Source organism: Ovis aries, chromosome 20 (genome assembly GCF_016772045.2).
Source record: "Ovis aries strain OAR_USU_Benz2616 breed Rambouillet chromosome 20, ARS-UI_Ramb_v3.0, whole genome shotgun sequence".
NCBI classification, from domain to species: domain Eukaryota; kingdom Metazoa; phylum Chordata; class Mammalia; order Artiodactyla; family Bovidae; genus Ovis; species Ovis aries.
The window spans coordinates 23895744-23916418 of record NC_056073.1 but is presented as its reverse complement, the minus strand read 5'-3'; the positions used below and the strand labels follow the sequence as shown (position 1 = coordinate 23916418).

General features: G+C 40.9%; 1 protein-coding gene across 3 annotated transcripts in view; it reads left to right on the top strand.

The window, feature by feature from the left end:
* The window catches only part of PKHD1 (PKHD1 ciliary IPT domain containing fibrocystin/polyductin), a 454852-nt gene that overhangs the window by 263423 nt on the left and 170754 nt on the right, over positions 1-20675 (top strand). For all 3 annotated transcript variants that reach the window (XM_060403704.1, XM_060403705.1, XM_027959080.3), the window contains exon 53: positions 15740-15877. In XM_060403704.1, the coding sequence (XP_060259687.1) occupies positions 15740-15877 (138 nt within the window). The remainder of the gene's footprint in view (positions 1-15739; positions 15878-20675) is intronic.

The window sequence follows — 20675 nt, the reverse complement described above, 5'->3', positions numbered from 1 at the left end:
ATTGGAAAAGGAAATGGCAACCCACTCCAGTGTTCTTGCCTGGAGAATCCCAGGGACGGGGGAGCCTGGTGGGCTGCCATCTGTGGGGTCGCACAGAGTCAGACACGACTGAAGTGACTTAGCAGCAGCAGCAGCAGTGTGTACCTATTACTCCCTCCCTCTTTCCCCTTTGGTAACCATAAGCTTGCATTCTATGTATGTGAGTCTATTTCTGGTTTGAAAATAAGTTCATTTGTATCATTTTTTTAGTATAAATTTATTTATTTTAATTGGAGGTTAATTACTTTACAATATTGTATTGGTTTTGCCATACATCAACATGAATCCGCCATTCTGCATACAAGTGATATCATATGATATTTGTCTTTGTCTGACTTACTTTACATAGTATGACAATCTATAGGTCTATCCATGTAGCTGCAGATGGCATTATTTCATTCTTTTTTTATGGCTTAAACATGTACCATATTTTCTTTATCCATTCATCTGTTGATAGACATTTAGGCTGCTTCCACATCTTATAAATAGGATTTACGCTTAGCAATGCTACCTCTAGCAAGGAAATACACACATGCACCTCTGATGTAGAGTGGTTCTCAGATTGCTGACTCTTACATCCTTTTGGGGGACAGCCAGAAAATTAGCTCCTAGAGGTACAGACCTGTCTTTGAGAACCCAGTGTTGTGTGGATATGAGAGTAGAGACTTCCCTGGTAGCCCCAGGACCCCCTCTCACTCCTTAGGCGAAATATCCTGCCTGCAGCCCTCTGACTTTGCCCAGGTTGCTTTCATTGTGCAGTGAGGGGGACCAAGCACTGGCATCATCATTTGTGTTATCCTTATGCTCATAATGACCATGAGTTGCTGAGGGAAGGGTGTCAGTTGCTCTCATCAAGTCATGATCTGTTGCCTTAATCTTTTATCAGCTACACAGAAATTACTTAGGCTTTATTGTGCTATAAATCACCATCCTTGATTTTCTTCTTGTCTTTGTTTTTCTTCATTTAGTTGGTTTGCTTTAATGAATCGCACTGACATCTCTCTACATGCATGCACATGAGAGTATCCAGGAGGTCGGTCTAGGTATTTGTTAGCTGCCTAATGCAGTGGCTTCTGAATGGGATATGAAAGATAATCCATCAAAGAGCACATAGAACATATTAGAACATTTATTCTATTTTTTTATCCTCTTTTGAAAGTTTTTTGTGTGTATGTGTTATTATGTAGATAATATTTATTACATTAGTATTCAGTTCAGTTCAGTCGCTCAGTCATGTCCGACTTTGTGACCCCATGGGCTGCAACATGCCAGGCTTCCCTGTCCATCACCAACTCCCAGAGCTTGCTCAAACCCATATCCATCGAGTCTGTGATGCCATCCAACCATCTCGTCCTCTGTCATCTCCTTCTCCTCCTGCCTTCAATCTTTCCCAGCATCAGGGTCTTTTCCAAAGAGTCAGTTCTTCACTTCAGGTGGCCAAAGTATTGGAGTTTCAGCTTCAGCATCAGTGCTTCCAATGAATATCCAGGACTGATTTCCTTTAGGATGGACTGGTTGGATCTCCTTGCAGTCCAAGGGACTCTCAAGAGTCTTCTCCAACACCACAGTTCAAAAGCATCAATTCTTTGGTGCTCAGCTTTCTTTACAGTCCAATTCTCACATCTGTACATGACTACTGAAAATACCATAGCATTGACTAGATGGACCTTTGTTGGCCAAGTAATGTTTGCACTTTTTAATATGCTGTCTAGTTTAGTCATAGCTTTTCTTCCAAGGAACAAGTGTCTTAATTTCACTGCAGTCAACATCTGCAGTGATTTTGGAGCCCCCCAAAATAAAATCTCTCACTGTTTTCATTGTTTCCCCATCTATTTGCCGTGAAGTGATGGGACCGGATGCCATGATCTTAGTTTTCTGAATGTTGAGTTTTAAAGTCGACTTTTTCACTCTCCTCTTTCACTTTCATCAAGAGGCTCTGTAGTTCCTCTTAGCTTATGCATGGCTGCCAACAATCTGGGGATGACCAATGCCAGCCTTGTCCTTTTCAAGTGTGTTTCATCCACAATTCCCCACCCCATTCAAGATGGAAGCCCATGTGAAAAGCAGTTTCCTGTGAAAAAAAATACTAACATACAGAATCCAGCGGAAGTGTGGGTCGGCAGTGGCTTGCTCCAGGGTTGGGGGCACTGAGTGTGGCAGTGTGTGCAAGGAAGCTTTTGAAGGAGGTCACCATTATCTTCATTACCTCCACCGTAGTTTGGCCTCAGGTCAAACAACAGGGAGGGAGCATAGCCCAGCCCATCAATAGAAAATTGGATTAAAAATTTACAGAGCATGGCCCCGCCCATCAGAACAAGACCCAATTTCCCCCTCAGTCAGTATCTCCCATCAGGAAGCTTCCATAAGCCTCTTATCCTTCTCCATCAGAGGGCAGACAGAATGAAAACTATACTCGCAGAAAACTAACCAAACTCATCACATGGACCATAGCCTTGTCTAACTCAATGAAACTTTGAACCATGCTGTGTAGGGCCACCCAAGACAGAGGGGTCATAGTGGAGAGTTCTGACAAAACGTGGTCCACTGGTGAAGGGAATGGCAAACCACTTCAGCATTCTTGCCTTGAGAACCCCATGAACAGCATGAAAAGGCAAAAACATAGGAAACATTAGTAGTACATGTACGTAATTTATCAATAAATTGATAAGTAAATAATATTGAGAATACATAATTAAAATTTTGCTCACATAAAGAAGGACTACTTGGCATTTATTTGAATTTTAATGCCATATTACTGTTTACTGACTATACTAAGAGTCCTCATTATTTGTACTGTGCTGTGTATGGGACATGTATATCACTGTCACTCTATATGTATATTGTTTCAGAAATTAAATGACAAAATATAAAATTAGAATTTTGATTTCAGAACCAATTTGATTTTGAAAATAGGTTAGCCTTTATGAAAAATTGAAACACCTAGTCGTCGAAAGCAACAATTTTCAGTTTTCTGAAGGCCTGGCCATACGTATAGAATACTGTAGATTATTCCAGGGGCTCCCCAAAGACTTCACATTAAATCTCCATGTCGTTAGTTTGGATCACAGGGTCCTTTATGATTTGGCCTCCTTGCCTACTTGTTCCCAGTGTGTCCTGCCACCCAGGCATAGGCATCTACTTACTGTTCTTGGATAAGTCAGCTCTTTCTCCCCTTAGCTCGTTTATACTTCCTGTTCTCGCTGCCTGGAACGTCCCCCCTCTCCATCCCACTTCTCAGCCTCACCCTCTTTCCCACCCTAAGACTCTGCCTTTGTTGTTCCTTTCTGTCTTTGAACACTCCATGGAGTGTTACCTCGTCCAGAATCCCATTTGATGTAATTCTCTTTCGTCTGTGCTCCTGCAACATCTTGGGCCTATTTTCATCATATACTCTTCTTCGGTGATTACTATTTATGTTTATGTTCCCTTGAGGACAGAGGCCATATCTTACTCGACTTGCACCGATGAGAAGCACATGATGTGGCCTGGAGCCGATGCTCCATAAACGCTAGAGTGAGTGGCAGGGCGTGAGATCCAGGTACTGCCTAGTCGGTTTCTGCTGAAGTTTCTAGGGGGTTTGAAGCTGAAGGGAGAGCTGTCATGTCAGTCTGAGAATCTTGGCACACGCGGGGGAATGGAGGGTGGTGCCAAGAACTTTAGCAACTAACTGGACGGGGTGGACCTTGTCAGGGAGCCCTGGTGGTCTGCCTCAGTACCCAGCGTGGGACTCTTTCCGCTCCAGGATTTATTCAGGTTCCTTGGGCTGGAAGCTTACTCTCTGTGAGTCCTGCCTCCCACAGCTAAGAAGATTCTCTGTGCAGGAGAGCGTGCGCTCATTCCTTGTGCTAATGGAGTTCTCTGAACTCTTGTGTTCCCAGTGGGTGCTCTCATTTCTCTTCTCCCCTGGGGAGCTGGTGGCCTTCATTCAAGCTCCTCTTCTGCACAGCTTGCCTCCTCCCCGCACCTTCCACCTGAGCCGCTGATGGGCCTCCCGTGGATCAGCACCTGAGGACCTGCTGGGCCCGGTGTGGCTTGCCGAGCTGGAGCTCAGAGCTCTCTGGGGGTTTACTGTCTCCCCAGCCCGCAGGCCTCCCGCGGCTTAGCATCTAGGCGGTTGACACACCTCCTGTGGTGTCAGCTAGGGAGCAGCTTGAGCATCTTCTGTTTGCTGGGAAATCATTTCAGAGGTTACCTTTTCTCATTTGCATAGTGTGAATGCACCTGGTTTTGTTTCTTTTCTTTGGTGAAACTATAAAAGGAAGAGGGTATATAAGAAAATGTCAACACTTGCTTATAGCTGTGACATTGGCTACACCAAAGGGGCCCAAGTTTTGCCGTTTGGCAACTAGTTTAGGCCTTTATCGTAACGCTGGTGAGGAAATCATTGTAACTGGGGAAATAGGAGTTAGGAGTAGATCCAGTGTCTTTCCGTATCCTGGTGTATGTAGCAATACTTGGTGTGTATTTAATGATATCTTACGAGTCTGAATGAATTAAAAAGGCTTCCCACTCATTTTAAATTATCTTATTCATCTGGAAGTGCCGCTTCAGAGGAGGCTTTCCGTAGAGCAAGCTGGCCCTGCAGTTCAAGTAGAAAGGGAAGGAAATAGTTAAAGGGTTTTAAACTGTTAACGAGGGCTTTTCCATTTTTCTGGGAAAGGAGCAGTTTGTATGGAAATCACAGCTTTTATACATTAAGTATGGTTATGAGTCTCTTCTCTAAAGCTGTGTGAGAAATGTGGACTTTTTTCCCCAAGGGAACTAGGGACCAAAGGAGAACTAGGACCACAGAGGCATGTAGTTTCATGCCAAGGTTTTCCAGGTAACAAAGAAAAGAGAGAGAGACTGGTCGGTACTCAGAAAACAGAGGATTTTATTGATAGAGTTTTGCCATACCATGCTTACCTCAGGGCTTCCCTGATAACTCAGTTGGTAAAGAATCCGCCTGCAATGCAGGAGACCCCAGTTCGATTCCTGAGTTAGGAGGAGCTGCTGGAGAAGGGATGGGCTACCCACTCCAGTATTCTGTCCTGGAGAATTAGCCACATTCAGAGAGGACAACTTTAATGCCAGGTTTTAGAAATTCTCCTATTTCACTTTCTCTTCTTTTCCCATCCTAATTCCACCATAGCCCATCACAGGCAAACCCAAATCACATAACATAGTAAGAACCATCACAGCACCTCAGTGCCAAGTGCTGGCCCTACCTTTACTAGGTCCCAGATTACTTGAATAATAGTAATCAGAGATGCTGAGTTAAAACCAGAAGGTCATAAAATATCATCAGCAAAAATAATGCAGGAAATAGGAGAGATATTCAAATTTAATTTTTTGAGCCCCCAAAGGAATACATTATGTAAATATAAGGGGATACAAACACATAACACATCAAAGATATTTAGATCCTTCATTTGGTAATAGTAACAGTAATTATAATATTGTGTTAATAATGGTGCTACTGGTAAAAACACCCTCATTTGTATAATAAGATAATAAAATGAGTTCAGTATTTTTATGTGCCAGTTAGCCAGTTATTGTGTTAATATTATTTTATCTTACTAGAACTTCACATTCTATTCATAAGGAAACCAAGGTTGAGACAGAGGTTCTTAACCTTTAGCATGCATGAGATCAACTGAGATGATTATAAAATACTAATGATTGCCATTTTGAGCCAATTAGCATGAAAATATGTCTTAAGTATTCATATGGACTTTAAAAAATTAATAATACCTTGGAGATAACAAATCTGTAAAAAGAAAATCTACTCCATTCTTTTAAATGACTACATACTATTCCTTAGAAGAAATGTAACATGATTTATTGAACTACTATGTTACTGATGAACTCAAGTTTTTTTCCCCCAATTTTTACAAGCAATATTTAGCAAAATTACTCATACCTTATTTTATGAGTGGGCAAATTTCTCTGAGCTAGTTGATTTCCAGAGTGGAGTCCATAGCCCACGTACCCTTGAAATCACTCAGGCACACTCACTGATTTTCAGTTTTTTGAATGTATGGAGCTTTCCCTCACTTCATACTTTTTACATGTACTACTTTTTCTGTCTAGAGCACTCTATCCCCATGATATTTTGCAATTTTCTTTCTTAGCACTATTTTGTGCTTATGTGGTTATTTGTGTGATTATGTTTAGATGTCAATTTCCTCTGCAAAAACCTAAGTTGCATGAGATCAAGGCCTTTGTCTCTTTGGCTCACCAAATAATGAAGTGACAGGCATGGAGCAAACACTCAAAAATATATATCAGGTGTAAAAAAACAAATGATAGCTAAACCTTTTATGCCTGGTAAGTGCAGGCACTGTAATACTTTTATGGTATTCCACCTAATTAGGTAGTGTTCCACCTAACCATTACTGTTGCCTTCATGAAGTATTATTTCTCTTATTTTGCATGTGGGGAACAGAAAATCAGAGAAATCTAAGCAATTTTCCTAAGGAATGGTTTATTTGGGATTCAAATTCAGGTCTCTGAATTCTAATTAGGTGACCATTACATTGTACCTGTTAGCTTCTTGGACTAATAGTAATAGGTGGATTAGACAGTGTTCTTGTCCTACATTAGTTCTTTATTGAGGCTTTATTGGGACTTATTTTGGAAGCACAAAGCATTAAATAGATATAATTTGTTAGAATTTACCAAGAAATTCTTAAAGGCTTTGGGAATTTTAAAAATATATTACAATGGAAAATATGGAAATGTTGAGAACAATGAACACTTCTAAAGAAGGTTGAGTGCGGAATTGATGCTTTTGAACTGTGGTGCTGGAGAAGATTTTTGAGAGTCCCTTAGACTGCAAGATCTCAAACCAGTCAATCCTAAAGGAAATCAACCTTGAATATTTGTTGGAAGGACTGATGCTAAAACTGAAGCTCCAGTACTTTGGCCACCTGATGCAAAGAGCTGATTCATTGGAAAAAACCTTGATCCTGGGAAAGACTGAGGGCAGGAAGAGAAGGGGGCGACAGAGGATGAGATGGTTGGATGGTATCACCAACTCAACGGGCATGAGTTTGAGAAGACTCTGGGAGATTTGAAGGACAGGGAAGCCTGATGTGCTGCAGTACATAGGGTTGCAAAGAGTTGGACATGACTTAGCAACTGAACAACAACAACACAAACACTGTTTGACTTTAGGAATGAGAATATAGACTAGTTTGCTCAGAAGTTATAAATTCAGTTATAACACGTTAAAATGTAGAATAGAGATTGTTTACTTAATATTTATTAGTCAAGTACTATATTCTAAGTTTTCTTTTAAGCATCAGTTATGTATTTGTTAAATAATACATATGGTTTTAAAAACAAATCGAGTATAAGCATTTTATTTTTAAGGAATTTAGTGATGTTTTGGAGAGTTCCCCTCCCCCTGCCAGTTAGAAGAAATAATTGAAAGCTTGAGAAAAGATAATCAATAATATTAAAGAAAAATAAAGAATCTCATTCTGGAGGCATTGCTCTTTCTAGTGTAAAGCAGAGACAAAAAGGGAAGATTTATTTTCTATAAAGAGCTCATGGGGGAAATAAACTCATTGAATATAATGTTTGCTACATGCCTAAACAGCCTCATTCAGGAGTGAATCACTTATTTCATAGATTGTCATGTTTTTTTTCTTCAGGATTAAATTATGAAAACATATTTAATTACTAGAAGTTGGTTTCATTATTTTTCTTAGGGAAACAAATCGAAACAAAAGCCCACATAGGAAAATAAATTTGGTGCCTCATTTGGCTTTAACACTAACTGCTGCATATATTAATAAAAACTTAATAATTGAGTTACCTGAGATTTACAAGTTTATGCCTCTTCACATATGGATGCATCATTTACTACAAGAGTTGGAGAGGAATCTAATCACAAAACTTCAGGTTAATATAGATTCATTAATGATATATTGAGGTCAATAGAGTTATGTGTATAAAGCCAAACTCTAGTTTAATACCTGACCTCGCATTTATCAAAAACTCTTCACTTTTAGGTCTTCTGGGGATTGCAAGGTCTAGGTTTTTGCTGTTGTCTTGTTTGCTTGTCTTTTTGAGTCTTGAGTCCTCTGAGCTATCAGAACCCCGTGGACCTTGTTTCAAATAGTAACTCCAGTGACCACGGGCATGCAGATATCCCTGAGATCCTGTTTTCATTTTTTTTGGATTAATACCCAGAAGTAGGATTGTTGGATTATGTGGTGGGTCTAGTTTTAAGTTTTGAGGGACTGCCATACTGTTTTCCGTAGTGGCTATACCAATTTACATTCCTACCAGCTGTGTACTAGAGTCCCCTCTTCTCCAATTTCTTGGTGGTGGTGATTTAGTTGCTAAGTTGTGTCTGGCTCTTGCGACCCCATGGACTGTAGCCCACCAGGCTCTTCTGTCCATGGGATTCCCCAGGCAAGAATACTGGAGTGGGTTGCCATTTCCTTCTCTAATTTCTTACCAACACTTTTTTATCTTTTTTTTTTTTTTCCTTGTTAAAACCCATGCTAAATTGTGAGGTGATATCTTGTAGTTCTGATTTACATTTCCCTAATGATTAGTGATGTTGAGCACATTTTCTTTCTCTTTATTTATAATTTTAAAAATGTATTTATTTTTGGCTCTGCTGAGTCTTTGTTGCTGGGCTTTTCTCTAGCTGTGGTGCATGAGCTTCTCATTGTGGTAGCTTCTCCTGTGGAGCACAGACTCTAGGGCATGCGGGCTTCAGTAGTCGTGGGGCCTGGGCTCAGTAGTTGCAGCTCCTGGCTCTAGAGCACAGGCTCAGCAGTTGTGGTGCACGGGCTTGGTTGCTTTGTGGCAAATGGGATTTTCCTGGACCAGGGATAGAACCCATGTCTCTTGCATTAGAAGGCGGATTCTTCACTACTGAGCCACCAGGAAAGCCCTGCAAATTTTCATGTATCTATTGTCTGTCTTTTTTCTTCGGGTGAAATGTCTACTCAGTTCCTTTGCCCATCTTTTAATTTAGTGGTTGCTGGACGAGAAAGATGGGAAAATGAAGAGATACTAGTTAAAGGGTACAAGGTACCGTTATGCACAATGAATAAATCCTAGAGAACTGCTCTACAACAAAATGCCTATAGTAAGCAGTACTGTGTTCTATACTTAAAATTTGCTAGGAGAGGAGATCTTATGTTGTGTTCTTATTTCAAACTAAGAATTAATTAAAAGGCTTAATTAATTAAATAGTCAAAAGAAACTTTTGGAGAGAATGGATAGGTTTATGGCCTAGATTGTAGTGATGTTACATGGGTATATGCGTGCGTGCATGCTCAGTAGCTTAGTCGTGTCCAACTCTGTGACTCCATGAACTGTAGTGGGCCAGGCTTCTCCATCCATGGGATTCTCCAGGCAAGAATACTGGAGTAGGTTTTCATTTCCTTCTCCAGGGACATGAATATATGTGCATCTCTAAGCTCATTAAGTTTTATACATGAAATATATACAGCTTTTGAATGTCAATTATACATCAATTTTTAAAAATATTAAGTTGTCTTTTAAAAAGGCAATACCAAATTGGCTGCTCTGAATTCTTTGAAGCCTAATGGAGAGAATGGAGGCATAACAGCATCTCAAGATTAAAAAAACAAAACAAAACAAAGAAAGCCTGGAATGAGAAAAGGCACAGATTCTTTTCTATTTCTATAAAAACAGCAGCACCTTCTGGTATTTCCCTTTCAGAATTCGGGCTTTAGAGGACTGATCTGATACAGTTGGTAATTTTACTTAAAGACCTTCCTATTAAATAGATTCAAACTATTTTTGAAGAACAGATGGTATAGACTAGAGGAAGAGATAAACACTGTATGTTAAACATTTTATTGATCAATTAAAATATCATAATTTAAAATGTTGATTCTACTGTGGAAATTATGCATGTCTGTCTGTGATGGAGAAAGACACTGAGATGGTGTATGTAGGGAGTGGGATGGGAATTTATTGTCCAAAGTTCAAATTGGACTCTTCCGATGAGGTGAGAATGAAATGAGCAGCCTCCCACCGCCCCCGCCCCCCACCCCATTCCAAACACACACACACACACACACACACACACACACACACACACACACACACACACACACACCAGACAGGCAGATGGCTCTTCTTCAAGGTGTAAGGAAGCTGGCTTTCAGTCTTGAATCATGTGCCTCGGGGTGCTTTGTAAACTGCCTATTTTTAAGATCAGTTTGAAAAAAATGATAGAGTAGAATAAAGAAACCACCTGTGTGGATTTGAAGAAAAAGTCAAGCTATAACGTTAGCAGCTCTTTGCAAAGAATATAGTTATAGAAAAACCGCATCCTTATCTTCTAGCACTTCTTTGTTCTGCTTTTTCTACAAGAGCGTGAATTCTGGATAAATAAATATCAGCATCTCTGTAAATTAGACTATTTGACATGAATTTTCATTAATGTTAACCTTTCATTCCTATGAATTACTTATGTGTAAAAATTTCCATTCCATTATAAACATACTTTTGTTGGATGTTTTCATAATTGTGAGAGATAGACTATTTGGGTAAATCGTGAGATTCACCAAAAGCTAGCCAACTATAAAGGAGATAAAACATCACCAATCATCGTGTACATATGTATATCTAAGTATCTGTTAGGTAGGTAGAACAGGGAAAAAGAGTCCAAAATGGCGGTGGCTACAAGACAAGGAAGGGAAAAGCCCGCGAAAATGAAACAAAAGAAGGTCCAAGGTCGGGAGTGAGGACCTCGGGTAAAACAAAGAACACTCCTGGCTGGCCCAGTTTACATAGGACAGGCCCAGGGAGAGCTAAACATAGAAATAGAGGAGCCAGAGCCAGCTCTCTCTCTCTCTCCCGCGCGCTGGGGCGCTCTTCTCCTCGTGTCTTTGGATCTATGTGCCCTCACGCCTCGAAGATGGATTTTCCTGCTATCTTCTAAATAAAATAAAGCTGTAACACTGAGCTGTAACACTGATTTGTCTAAGAGCTATAATATGGTCCATTCGAGACCTGCGAGCTATAACATGGTCTATCCAAGACCTGGGAGCTGTGACATGCCTAGGGGACTTTAATGTCCATCACTCCAAATCTTTGTTGTGATGAGACAAAGAATCGAGGAACATACACTCGCGTGACATCTCTAAAATAGTTACTTTAGAGACAGAAACATTCTTTTCTTTTTCTAAAAGGAAGATTGGGTCATTTAATAGTGATTGAAATGGTATTGAAACTTACTTTTCCATTGGTTCACATATTTATGAGAAAGTATTGGAGCTAAGGCTGAATATAGAAATAAGTGTGTTAATTATGGAAGGTGCAGGAAAATAGCAAGCCTGCAAATAGCCTTGTATGTTCTACTCTGCCCTTGTGTACCATTACTTTCCCCTTGATGTCAGAGCCATGTCCAAAGTTGGTGTAGGCTGTGTTCCTGACAACAGCAGGGTTGTAGTGGAAAATGTCTTCACCACCCAAGTTACGGGCCTGATACAATGAATTCCACATAAGCAGTGGGTCTGCCTGCCCCCAGTTGTGCCCCATTTTATTCTCAGGATCTGTGTCCTCTGCCCTTGGTCTTTTTCTACAGGATTTAGATGAATTTCAGACCCTTGAAATGCTACACAATGGTGACCTTGATTCTCCGACTTTGCTGGGGGAAAAATTGAGTTTAAATCTAGAGTTGAAATTATATGCAATGCTATGGTAGTCAGGTCATTCCTGATACAAAAGAAGACTTCCCCTGCCATTAGAGATATCTGTCTTTTGATTTGGCTCAAGCTTTCTGGTCTTAAGGGTAGCTATGCATTTGCAGAAGATGAATGCTTTTTTTTTTTTTTTTTGTAATTGCCTTGCCTTTGATACATGGGGAAAGTTGGGTAATTCTTTCCTAGTATTAATTTTCCAGATACTATTTATAAAGGTTTATCCTTCTTGTTGTCAAAATACAACCCTTTTAGGGGTGAAAAACCCCAAGGACTGCTTGGGGAAAAAATACTAGAATAAAGATGGTGGGATGGTTAGTGTTTGATGGATGAACAAGTGGAAAGAGGGTGTAATTCGGAACCAAGAGGCACTACCCCATGGCTGGTCCTGAGCTCCTTTGGGGGCAAAGCAATCTTTAATTACATCTGGTACTCATTAATTCTTTTTGGAGTCTCTTTCCAGATCTGTTCCCCCATCAGCCTCCCATCGAGCAACAGAAATTCCAGATGGTTCCCTCCATATGCCAGTGCTCATTCTCTTAAGCAGGATAGATTGGTCACTGACAGAGCAGGATGCGGGAGCGCTGGCCAAGTCAAGCCAAGGTGAAAGCACTGGGCCACAGTTACATTAGAGATGATCCATCATTCGCGTTTCTAAATGCGTTATATGTATAACTGCTTCTGCATGTTTTCTCTGAAACACCTTGAGTAATTTCCTGGAAAGCATGGTGCTTCTAGACAACATGGCATATTGATCCTACCTGTCTACACCTGGAGCAGAGAGAGATCCTCTAGAAGCTGTCATTATAGCTGAGAGTCATTTTGGACCTGATCTGCTCTGGAGCCTACTTTAGGATGATTTTTTTTTTGTCTGCATCAATTGCAATGCCAACTGTCATGTGTGTTATTGTAATGCAAAGAGAATTAGTTGATATTAAGTCTTTATAAGTCATAGCTTTATTTCATCTTTGCAGAATTTTTGTTGTAATAGGCACATGGGCAGACTTTCCATTTTGAAGTTTTGAGAATGAAGATGAAGTCAATCTCCATATAATAAAAAATATGTTGTTTCAAGTATATTGCCTTGTGTTTATTTATCTGTCTTCATCCGATGATGGGAAACATGTCTGACTCATCTTTGAATTCTCACCACCCAGCAAGATGTGGTACATATTGAGGAAGGAAAGGAAGCAGGAAAAAAGTGTGACTAGATGGATCCAGGAAATTTCAAAGTGAAGTTGGTGCTGAAAGAAGTAAAAATAGTGTTTCTACTCTTGTCTTCATCTTATTCTTTGCTGCTAATGGCTGTTGGATTTTACATGTACGTGTGTGTGTGTGAGCGTGCACTCTTTGCTGTTATTGTTTGAGCACCTACCAAAGTCTGGGTATTGTTCTATGTGCTCAGCAACTCCGGGTGACAGTGACAGGGATAGTCTGTGTTGTCATAGAGCTTGTAATAGTTAGGCTGACTGTGCTTTGTGGGCAATTTATTGGTTTATTTGCAATTTAAGACAATTAGGAAAAATGGCCTCTAAGGGGAAATGTGGTAAAGACCAAAGGGAAGATTTAAAATTCGATGTAATTGTCACATTTTAACTGAAAGGTATATTCAAAAGAAAACATTTATTGAAGAAGTTAACTTTGTACAATCAGGTTCAATAGTCAAACGTTGGTAGAATGGGCCACAGACTGGAAGAGATAAAGGTTATTTGTATCGAACTCTTATATTTAAATGTGTTTGCTTGAAGTAATTTCTGTCTTGCTTTTGAAGTCACATTAAAGTTATGAACTTACAAAATGTATGTGAAACCTATAACATTCTCTAGCTATTTGACTCTTTGGTTTGAATGTGTGAAAAGGAGCAGACGTGAAATTGAAATGCATATTTATTTTCATCTGTTTAGTCTGATTATTCATTTTACATCAGTCACTGATAAACTCTGGAAATTTAAGCTATGTAGGGAACTCAGCGTACCTGAACAACATTTATGGCACAGCTTTATCTTTGATGTCATTAGAAGCACTAGGGATTTCTTAAAAGGGTTGTTGTCTTCTCCTAAGGAATAACAGTGGGAGAGAAAGACATAATTATGTTGAGGATCAGCCCAGTGACAGCTCCTTCCTTATAAGCAATAATCATGTGTGTAATTATCATAAATTTGTAAAATGCTGTGTGTTATAAGAAGGTCCAGGGTATCACTAGAGAGTGAAAGAGAGATTTCCATGGAGGCGTGGTGGATCCAGTGTGGAGACTCAATAGCAGACCTAAAACCTTGTTGCTTCAGATGGATGAGTATATGGTGTGGATGCTGGTGGATCATCCGTACATCCTGAGAACCAGCGTTCTACATGAGGAGAGGGAGAAGGTGTGTCCAGGAGAATTTAGGGATCAGGTCTAGAGATGTCACGCTTCAGCTCTGCATACATTTTCTTGACTACCCTGAGTCACATGGCTTCATTTAACTGCAGAGGAGGGTGGAAAAAGTAGACTAACTATGAACCCAGGAATAAAAGGGAAGTGGTTGGTTTACAACCCTGCAGTGTCTGCCATAGGAAGATGCGGTGGTCTTATCCCTTGGACAGAAGGCAGGGACCAGAGAAGATAACTCCTGAGAAGTCAATTTTTGGGGCAGGGCCTTAAGAGCAATGGGATGCATTGTTTTCTGGAGTCAGATGTGAGATTATGTTTAAAAATTCCTTAAATATGAAACAGAAACAGACTCACAGCCATAGCTAATAGACATGTAGTTACCACGGGGGAGAGGAGGCAAGGGAGGGAAAGATTGGGAGTTTGGGATTGACAGATGCAAACTACTATATATATATATATATATATATATATATATATAGTGGATAAACAACAAGGCCCTGTTGTATAATATAAGGGACTAGGACTATATTCGATATCTTCTAATAACCTGTGATGGAAAAGAATATGAAAAATCATAGATATATACGCCTAACTGAATTACTTTGCTGTATACCAGAATCTAACACAAGGCTGTAAATCAACTATATTTCATTGAAATAAATTTCAGAAAATCCCTTCAAAATCGTTGCATGTGTCAGTGATCATGGTATTAAGATGTAAGCAGAAACACTTATTTGATATCTTCAATTTGGGTTGAATTACTACTGAACTTCAGAAAGTAACACTTACTACTTTGGCACACATGAAGCATTTATTGTTTTAAAAGAGAATTTTTATTCATGTATTACTCTATTGTCACTTTCAAGCAAAAACCAATGTTTTTTTCTCCTGAAATTATATGGAAACTACTTTTAGAAAGGTGAGATGAAGAATAATGGTTTCAAGTTGCCTCATGAACTCTGTGAGTTCATCCAGCTAATGAAAACAATACAAATAATGAATATATTAAGTGCTTATTTGAGCATGTAACAGGCACTTGGTTTTCTTGGTGGGACTAGGGGATTGAGAATGTTTTACTAATACTTTTCAGCACTTGATGTCTATTGATTCATTTAATCTTAACAAACATCCTATGAATGAAGAGATACTTTTATTGTCATTCTCATTTTATAGATTAGAACATTGAGGCACTAAGGAGTAAATAGTTGGTCTAGGCAGCTAGTCAGTAGCAGCTTATTCACAGGAGAGAGTCTGACTTTAGAGGTGAAGGTCAAGTGTGCTTGTCTACCTTTCAAACACCAGAGCCTAGGGAGGGGCAGGGACAAAGGGTGTGGAGTTTATCTGGACATCTGCATTAAAGCAGGCTTGGGGCAGGGTTAGAGTCATCAGCAATGCCTTTGGCCATGCCCCTCGGTTTGCAAAGCAGTGGAAGAATGTATTCATTCTTTTCTTTTCCTCTGCCTCTTCAGGAAAGCCTAGCCTTTGCAAACACTTTGTTTTTTCACTTCCTGCCCCTGACCTGGCCCAAGCAGCAATGCAAGCAGCTCCTGAGCTGCCTGGAGCAGAACCCGGTATAAGTCACTGGAGGAGAGGAGGCAATTCTTGTCTTGCTTACATGTCTGAGCAATTTCTTTTCCTTCTGCAGACAGGACTGTCCTTGTGGATACTGATCTTCCGCCCCTCAGAGGCCTCTACGTGATGGGGACTCTAGAATTCCCTGTGGACAGAAGCAACATTCTAAGCGTGGCCTGCATGCTCATTGCTGGTGGGGAGCTGAGAGTTGGTGAGTCAAGGGCAGCAGGACTGGGAGCAGAGAGAGATCTTGGGAGAGGATAGTGTCTCTAGCAGGTTGCTTAAGGGGGTCTGGGGAAGGCTGAGGCAAGGAGGAAGTTTACTAGCAAAAGTTCTCCCCAGCCAGCTTTGGACACAGACAGAGGTGACATTTGCTGGTCACTCCTGTCCACCCACTGTTGGCGTCATCTGGCCTGAGGGTCCTCACGCTCATTGCAGCGCTCTTTTTTCTCCCACCAGGCCAACACGTCAATTCTCCATTCAGTTCTCTGAGTGAGAATTTACCTGTGGCTCACTCTTTCAGAAGATCTCGTAGGATGGATTGGTTAGCCCTTGATCAACCAACCCAGAAGAGAATTTCAGTTGCTGTTGCAGTGTAGATCCTTCAGAGAACAGACCTAGGAGCCAAGCTGATGTGCTCATCCTGGGACAGTAAAGAGAGAAAACTGGGGAGAAGGCAAGCAACTCACTTGTCTTGCACTGCCCCACAAACCCATTAACTCTTCTGTCCAGTTGTGCTTTATGACTCCCTAGGAAGCTGATGGAAGGGCCAGAGATGCAGTGGAGCCAGGAGATGAGGGTCCTCCCCCAGGGAATTGAGGGGTGTTGCAGGAGAAGTGGATCTGGGGTGATGAGTTAACCAAGTCTGATACATTGAAGGGGTGAAAATGTTAGACACTCAGTCATGTCTGACTCTTTGCGACCCTGTGAACTGTAGCCTGCCAGACTCCTCTGTCCATGGATTCTCCAGGCAAGAATACTAGAGTGGGTAGCCAACTTAAAAATGTGAGTTGTCTATTTTATATATAGTATAATGTAGTAGTGTGTATATATCAGTCTCAATCTCCCAGTTTATTTCCATATCTTATCACTTGGTAACCATGTCTATTTTCTAAATCTATGACTCCTGTTTTGTAAATCAGTTCATTTGTACTCTTTTTTTTTTTTTTTGAAGAATTACATGTAAGGATGGACATATATACTTTCAGTTCAGTTCAGTTCATTTCAGTCTCTCAGTCGTGTTCGACTCTTTGTGACCCCATGAATCACAGCACGCCAGGCCTCCCTGTCCATCACCAACTCCCGGAGTTCACTCAAACTCACGTCCATCGAGTCGGTGATGGCATCCAGCCATCTCATCCTCTGTCGTCCCCTTCTCCTCCTGCCCCCAATCCCTCTCCCTCCCAGCATCAGAGTCTTTTCCAATGAGTCAGCTCTTCGCATGAGGTGGCCAAAGTATTGGAGCTTCAGCATCATTCCTTCCAAAGGAATCCCAGGACTGACTATATATAAAATAGGTAACTAATAAGAAACTGCTGTATTGCACAGGGAATTTTACTCAATACTTTGTAATGGCCTAGGTGAGAAAAGAATCTAAAAGAAAGAGTTCATTATTTGAATGAGAGATAGAGGAAGCTGCATGGCATTGGTTTTCACTCAGCAGCATTAAGTTGTGTGGTGACTGGGACACAGTACTGGGAAGTGCCTCTGGACATAAATACCCAGATTTCACTCTCTGTCCTCCCCTGTCTCCTGCTTATGCTACTGTTTAGTCAAACCCAACCTGAACTCCGAGTCAAGGAGGGCTCACTGATGTCCTGTGTGTGGGTCAGCTGCATCCCAGGGCAGTGAGCTGAGGAGGGCAGTGTTTGGGAATGAGGTTTGAATGCTTTCCATCACATTCACTGGTGGAGAATGGTTCTTCTGTTAAAGCAGCCAAAGATTCAGCTTTATCCAGCTTCATTATGCCAACCTCATTGTCACCTCTAATTCCTACTGTCTTTACATGTGCTGCCTCAAATACAGGTCTCTGTGTTACACACTTGCATAAGAATTGCTTTGTTTTCACCTGGGTTTTAAGGAGACGTAAGTGCAATATTTTTTCCTCATCTCTATTTCAATCCATCTTTCCACAGTGAGGAAGTTCTTTTGGCTCCTGATCTTTTCCTCCCAGATTGATGTCACTTGCTCATTGGTTTCATATTCTGTATCCTCATCCAGTTAACTGATTGAAATATTAAATAAAACTGAGCCTTGTTCCCATTACTGCAAAACTTATTTTAGGTTGACATCCTCAGTTGCTAAGAGAGGTCTTTTTTCATAAGTTTTTTTAGGTCTCTGAAGTCACTCATTACTGTAATTCAAACTTGCTGCCTGGAAATTTGTACCTTAGAAGAGGAGTGACACAGTTTCGCTTTCCAGTTTTGACTTACACATTTCAAATCCTATTTTTAATTTTGCCCATTCCCAACTACACTTTCATCTGTTACTAGACAATGGCATGTTCTTTTTCTCTCTGCTTGTCCATGTGTTCCAGGCCTAAAGGTTGATTATCCAAAAGGAACCCATCTGCCCAATCCTGCATGTATGATGCCTGAAGGGAGGCTTTCAACCCATCTGTCCCATTCTACCACACCCTAAAGAAATCCCGACATGAAATAGATAATAAGACTAGTTAGCAAAGAAACCTAATAGATGTGGGCATTGGCGCAGAGCAGTGCCAGAGACTGTCTGCTATCTGATGCCATTTGATCCAAGTCCCAGCACTGTGGAATTATATTTCTTGGTGGTCCTGCTTTTAAGGCAACTGGTGCTGGTGAAAGGTACCAATTGACTTTTAGTAGGGTGGAATCATAATGTTAGCATTAGACGGGAAGTTTAAGATCAAAGCTCTGCTTCGAGGGCTACAGCTGCATCACAAATGCCAAACTCAATTTCATTCTCTGTTCAGTGGTTGTCTCGTTAGTCTGATAAAACATTTAAGATAAGCTGAAAGTATTTCACTTGCTTGTCCATCCTATCATTCATCACGATTTTCGCTCACTGCCTACCATGTGCCAAGTTCCACAAGAGAGGTTGGATATACAGACAGAAGTCATGAACCTGGCTTTCAAGAACCGTCTCAATAAAGCAGCAGAGACAAATAAAATCATAACTGAAAGTGTCACCTCTTCTAACGTGGAAAGGGGTTAAAGATAAAAGAAGAGATCTGAAAAGACACATATTTGTGGACAAGCATTATACCTTCCAAAATCACTGCAGATGGTGACTGCAGCCATGAAATTAAAAGATGCTTACTCCTTGGAAGAAAATTTATGACCAACCTAGATAGTATATTCAAAAGCAGAGACATTACTTTGCCGACTAAGGTCCGTCTAGTCAAGGCTATGGGTTTTCCAGTGGTCATGTATGGATGTGAGAGTTGGACTGTGAAGAAGGCTGAGCGCCAAAGAATTGATGCTTTTGAACTGTGGTGTTGGAGAAGACTCTTGAGAGTCCCTTGGACTGCAAGGAGATCCAACCAGTCCATTCTGAAGGAGATCAGCCCTGGGATTTCCTTGGAAGGACTGATGCTAAAGCTGAAACTCCAGTACTTTGGACACCTCATGCAAAGAGTTGACCCATTGGAAAAGACTCTGATGCTGGGAGGGATTGGGGGCAGGAGGAGAAGGGGACGACAGAGGATGAGATAGCTGGATGGCATCACGGACTCGATGGACTTGAGTCTGAGTGAGCTCCGGGAGATGGTAATGGACAGGGAGGCCTGGTGTGCTGCAATTCATGGGGTCACAAAGAGCTGGACACGACTGAGCAACTGAACTGAACTGAACTGATTATACCTTCAGGAAATTGCAGAAACCGGGTTTGTCTGGATTGTAGGATTTATAAAATGGTGGTAGCCGATGAAGCTTCTTGGCCTTATGCGTTATGTTAAAGAGTTTGGGTTTTCTCATGAAGGCAGTGCCCTGGCGCTGGATGTTTTTAAGCAGGGAAGTGACATTATTAGATCCGATCTTAGAGCCATCACTTTTGGCAATATAGCGGATGTACTGGAAGGGGCACAGTGAAAAGTGAGAAGGCTATTAGGTGTTTTAGAAAAGAAACTGAAAGATAGAGTGAAGACACTGGAGCTAAAGAGGAAGAATGAATTAGGGAAGTACTGAGGGGGTAAAAAATTCCTAGAATCAAGTGGCAATTTTGATGTGAGGTGAGGAGGTGATACTTCCTAGGTTTCAGGTTGGGAGATCTGGGTCCATGGTGAGGCTAGGACAAAACTTCCTTCCCACTACTTTTTAGTTGAGTGTGTGTGCCAAGTCATTTCAGTCATGTCCAACTCTTTGCAACCCTATGAACTGTAGATAACCAGGCTCCTCTATCCATGGGATTTTCCAGATAAGAATACTGGTGTGGGTTGCTGTGCCCTCCTCCAGGGGATCTTCCTGACCCAGGGATAGAACCTGTGTCTCTTATATCTCCTGCATTAGCAGGTGGGTTCTTTACCACTGGTGCCACCTGAGAAGCCCTTTTAGTTGAGTGACTCTGGCAAATTACATGAGCTATTTCTGCCTCAGTTTTCTTATCTCTAAAATGGGAGCAAGAATAATCATGCTTATTTTATCGAGTTTTATAGGAACTTAGTAAATTAATGGGGTCACAAAGAGTCAGACATGGCTTAACAACTGAACAACAACAGCATCAACAATATTTATTTATTAAAGGCTTCTTTGGTGGAAGTGCTTGAACAGTGTCAGGCACCTGGTAAACCTTTAGACACAAATGTCAAGTTTAAGTTTCAGTGGGAAGTGTAGGTGGCAATATATAGAGGACAAATAGATTAATGAGAAAGCACAGAAGAGAGGACTGTGCTAAATATATATATTTGAGGGTTAGCAGCCAAACATGAAATCAAAGCTGTGAGACAGAGACGGCTTTTAAGGGTAATGGAGGAAGCTGACCTCAGGAAAGATAAAGGAAAATAAACAGCTATAAAGCTAGATGGACAATGAAAA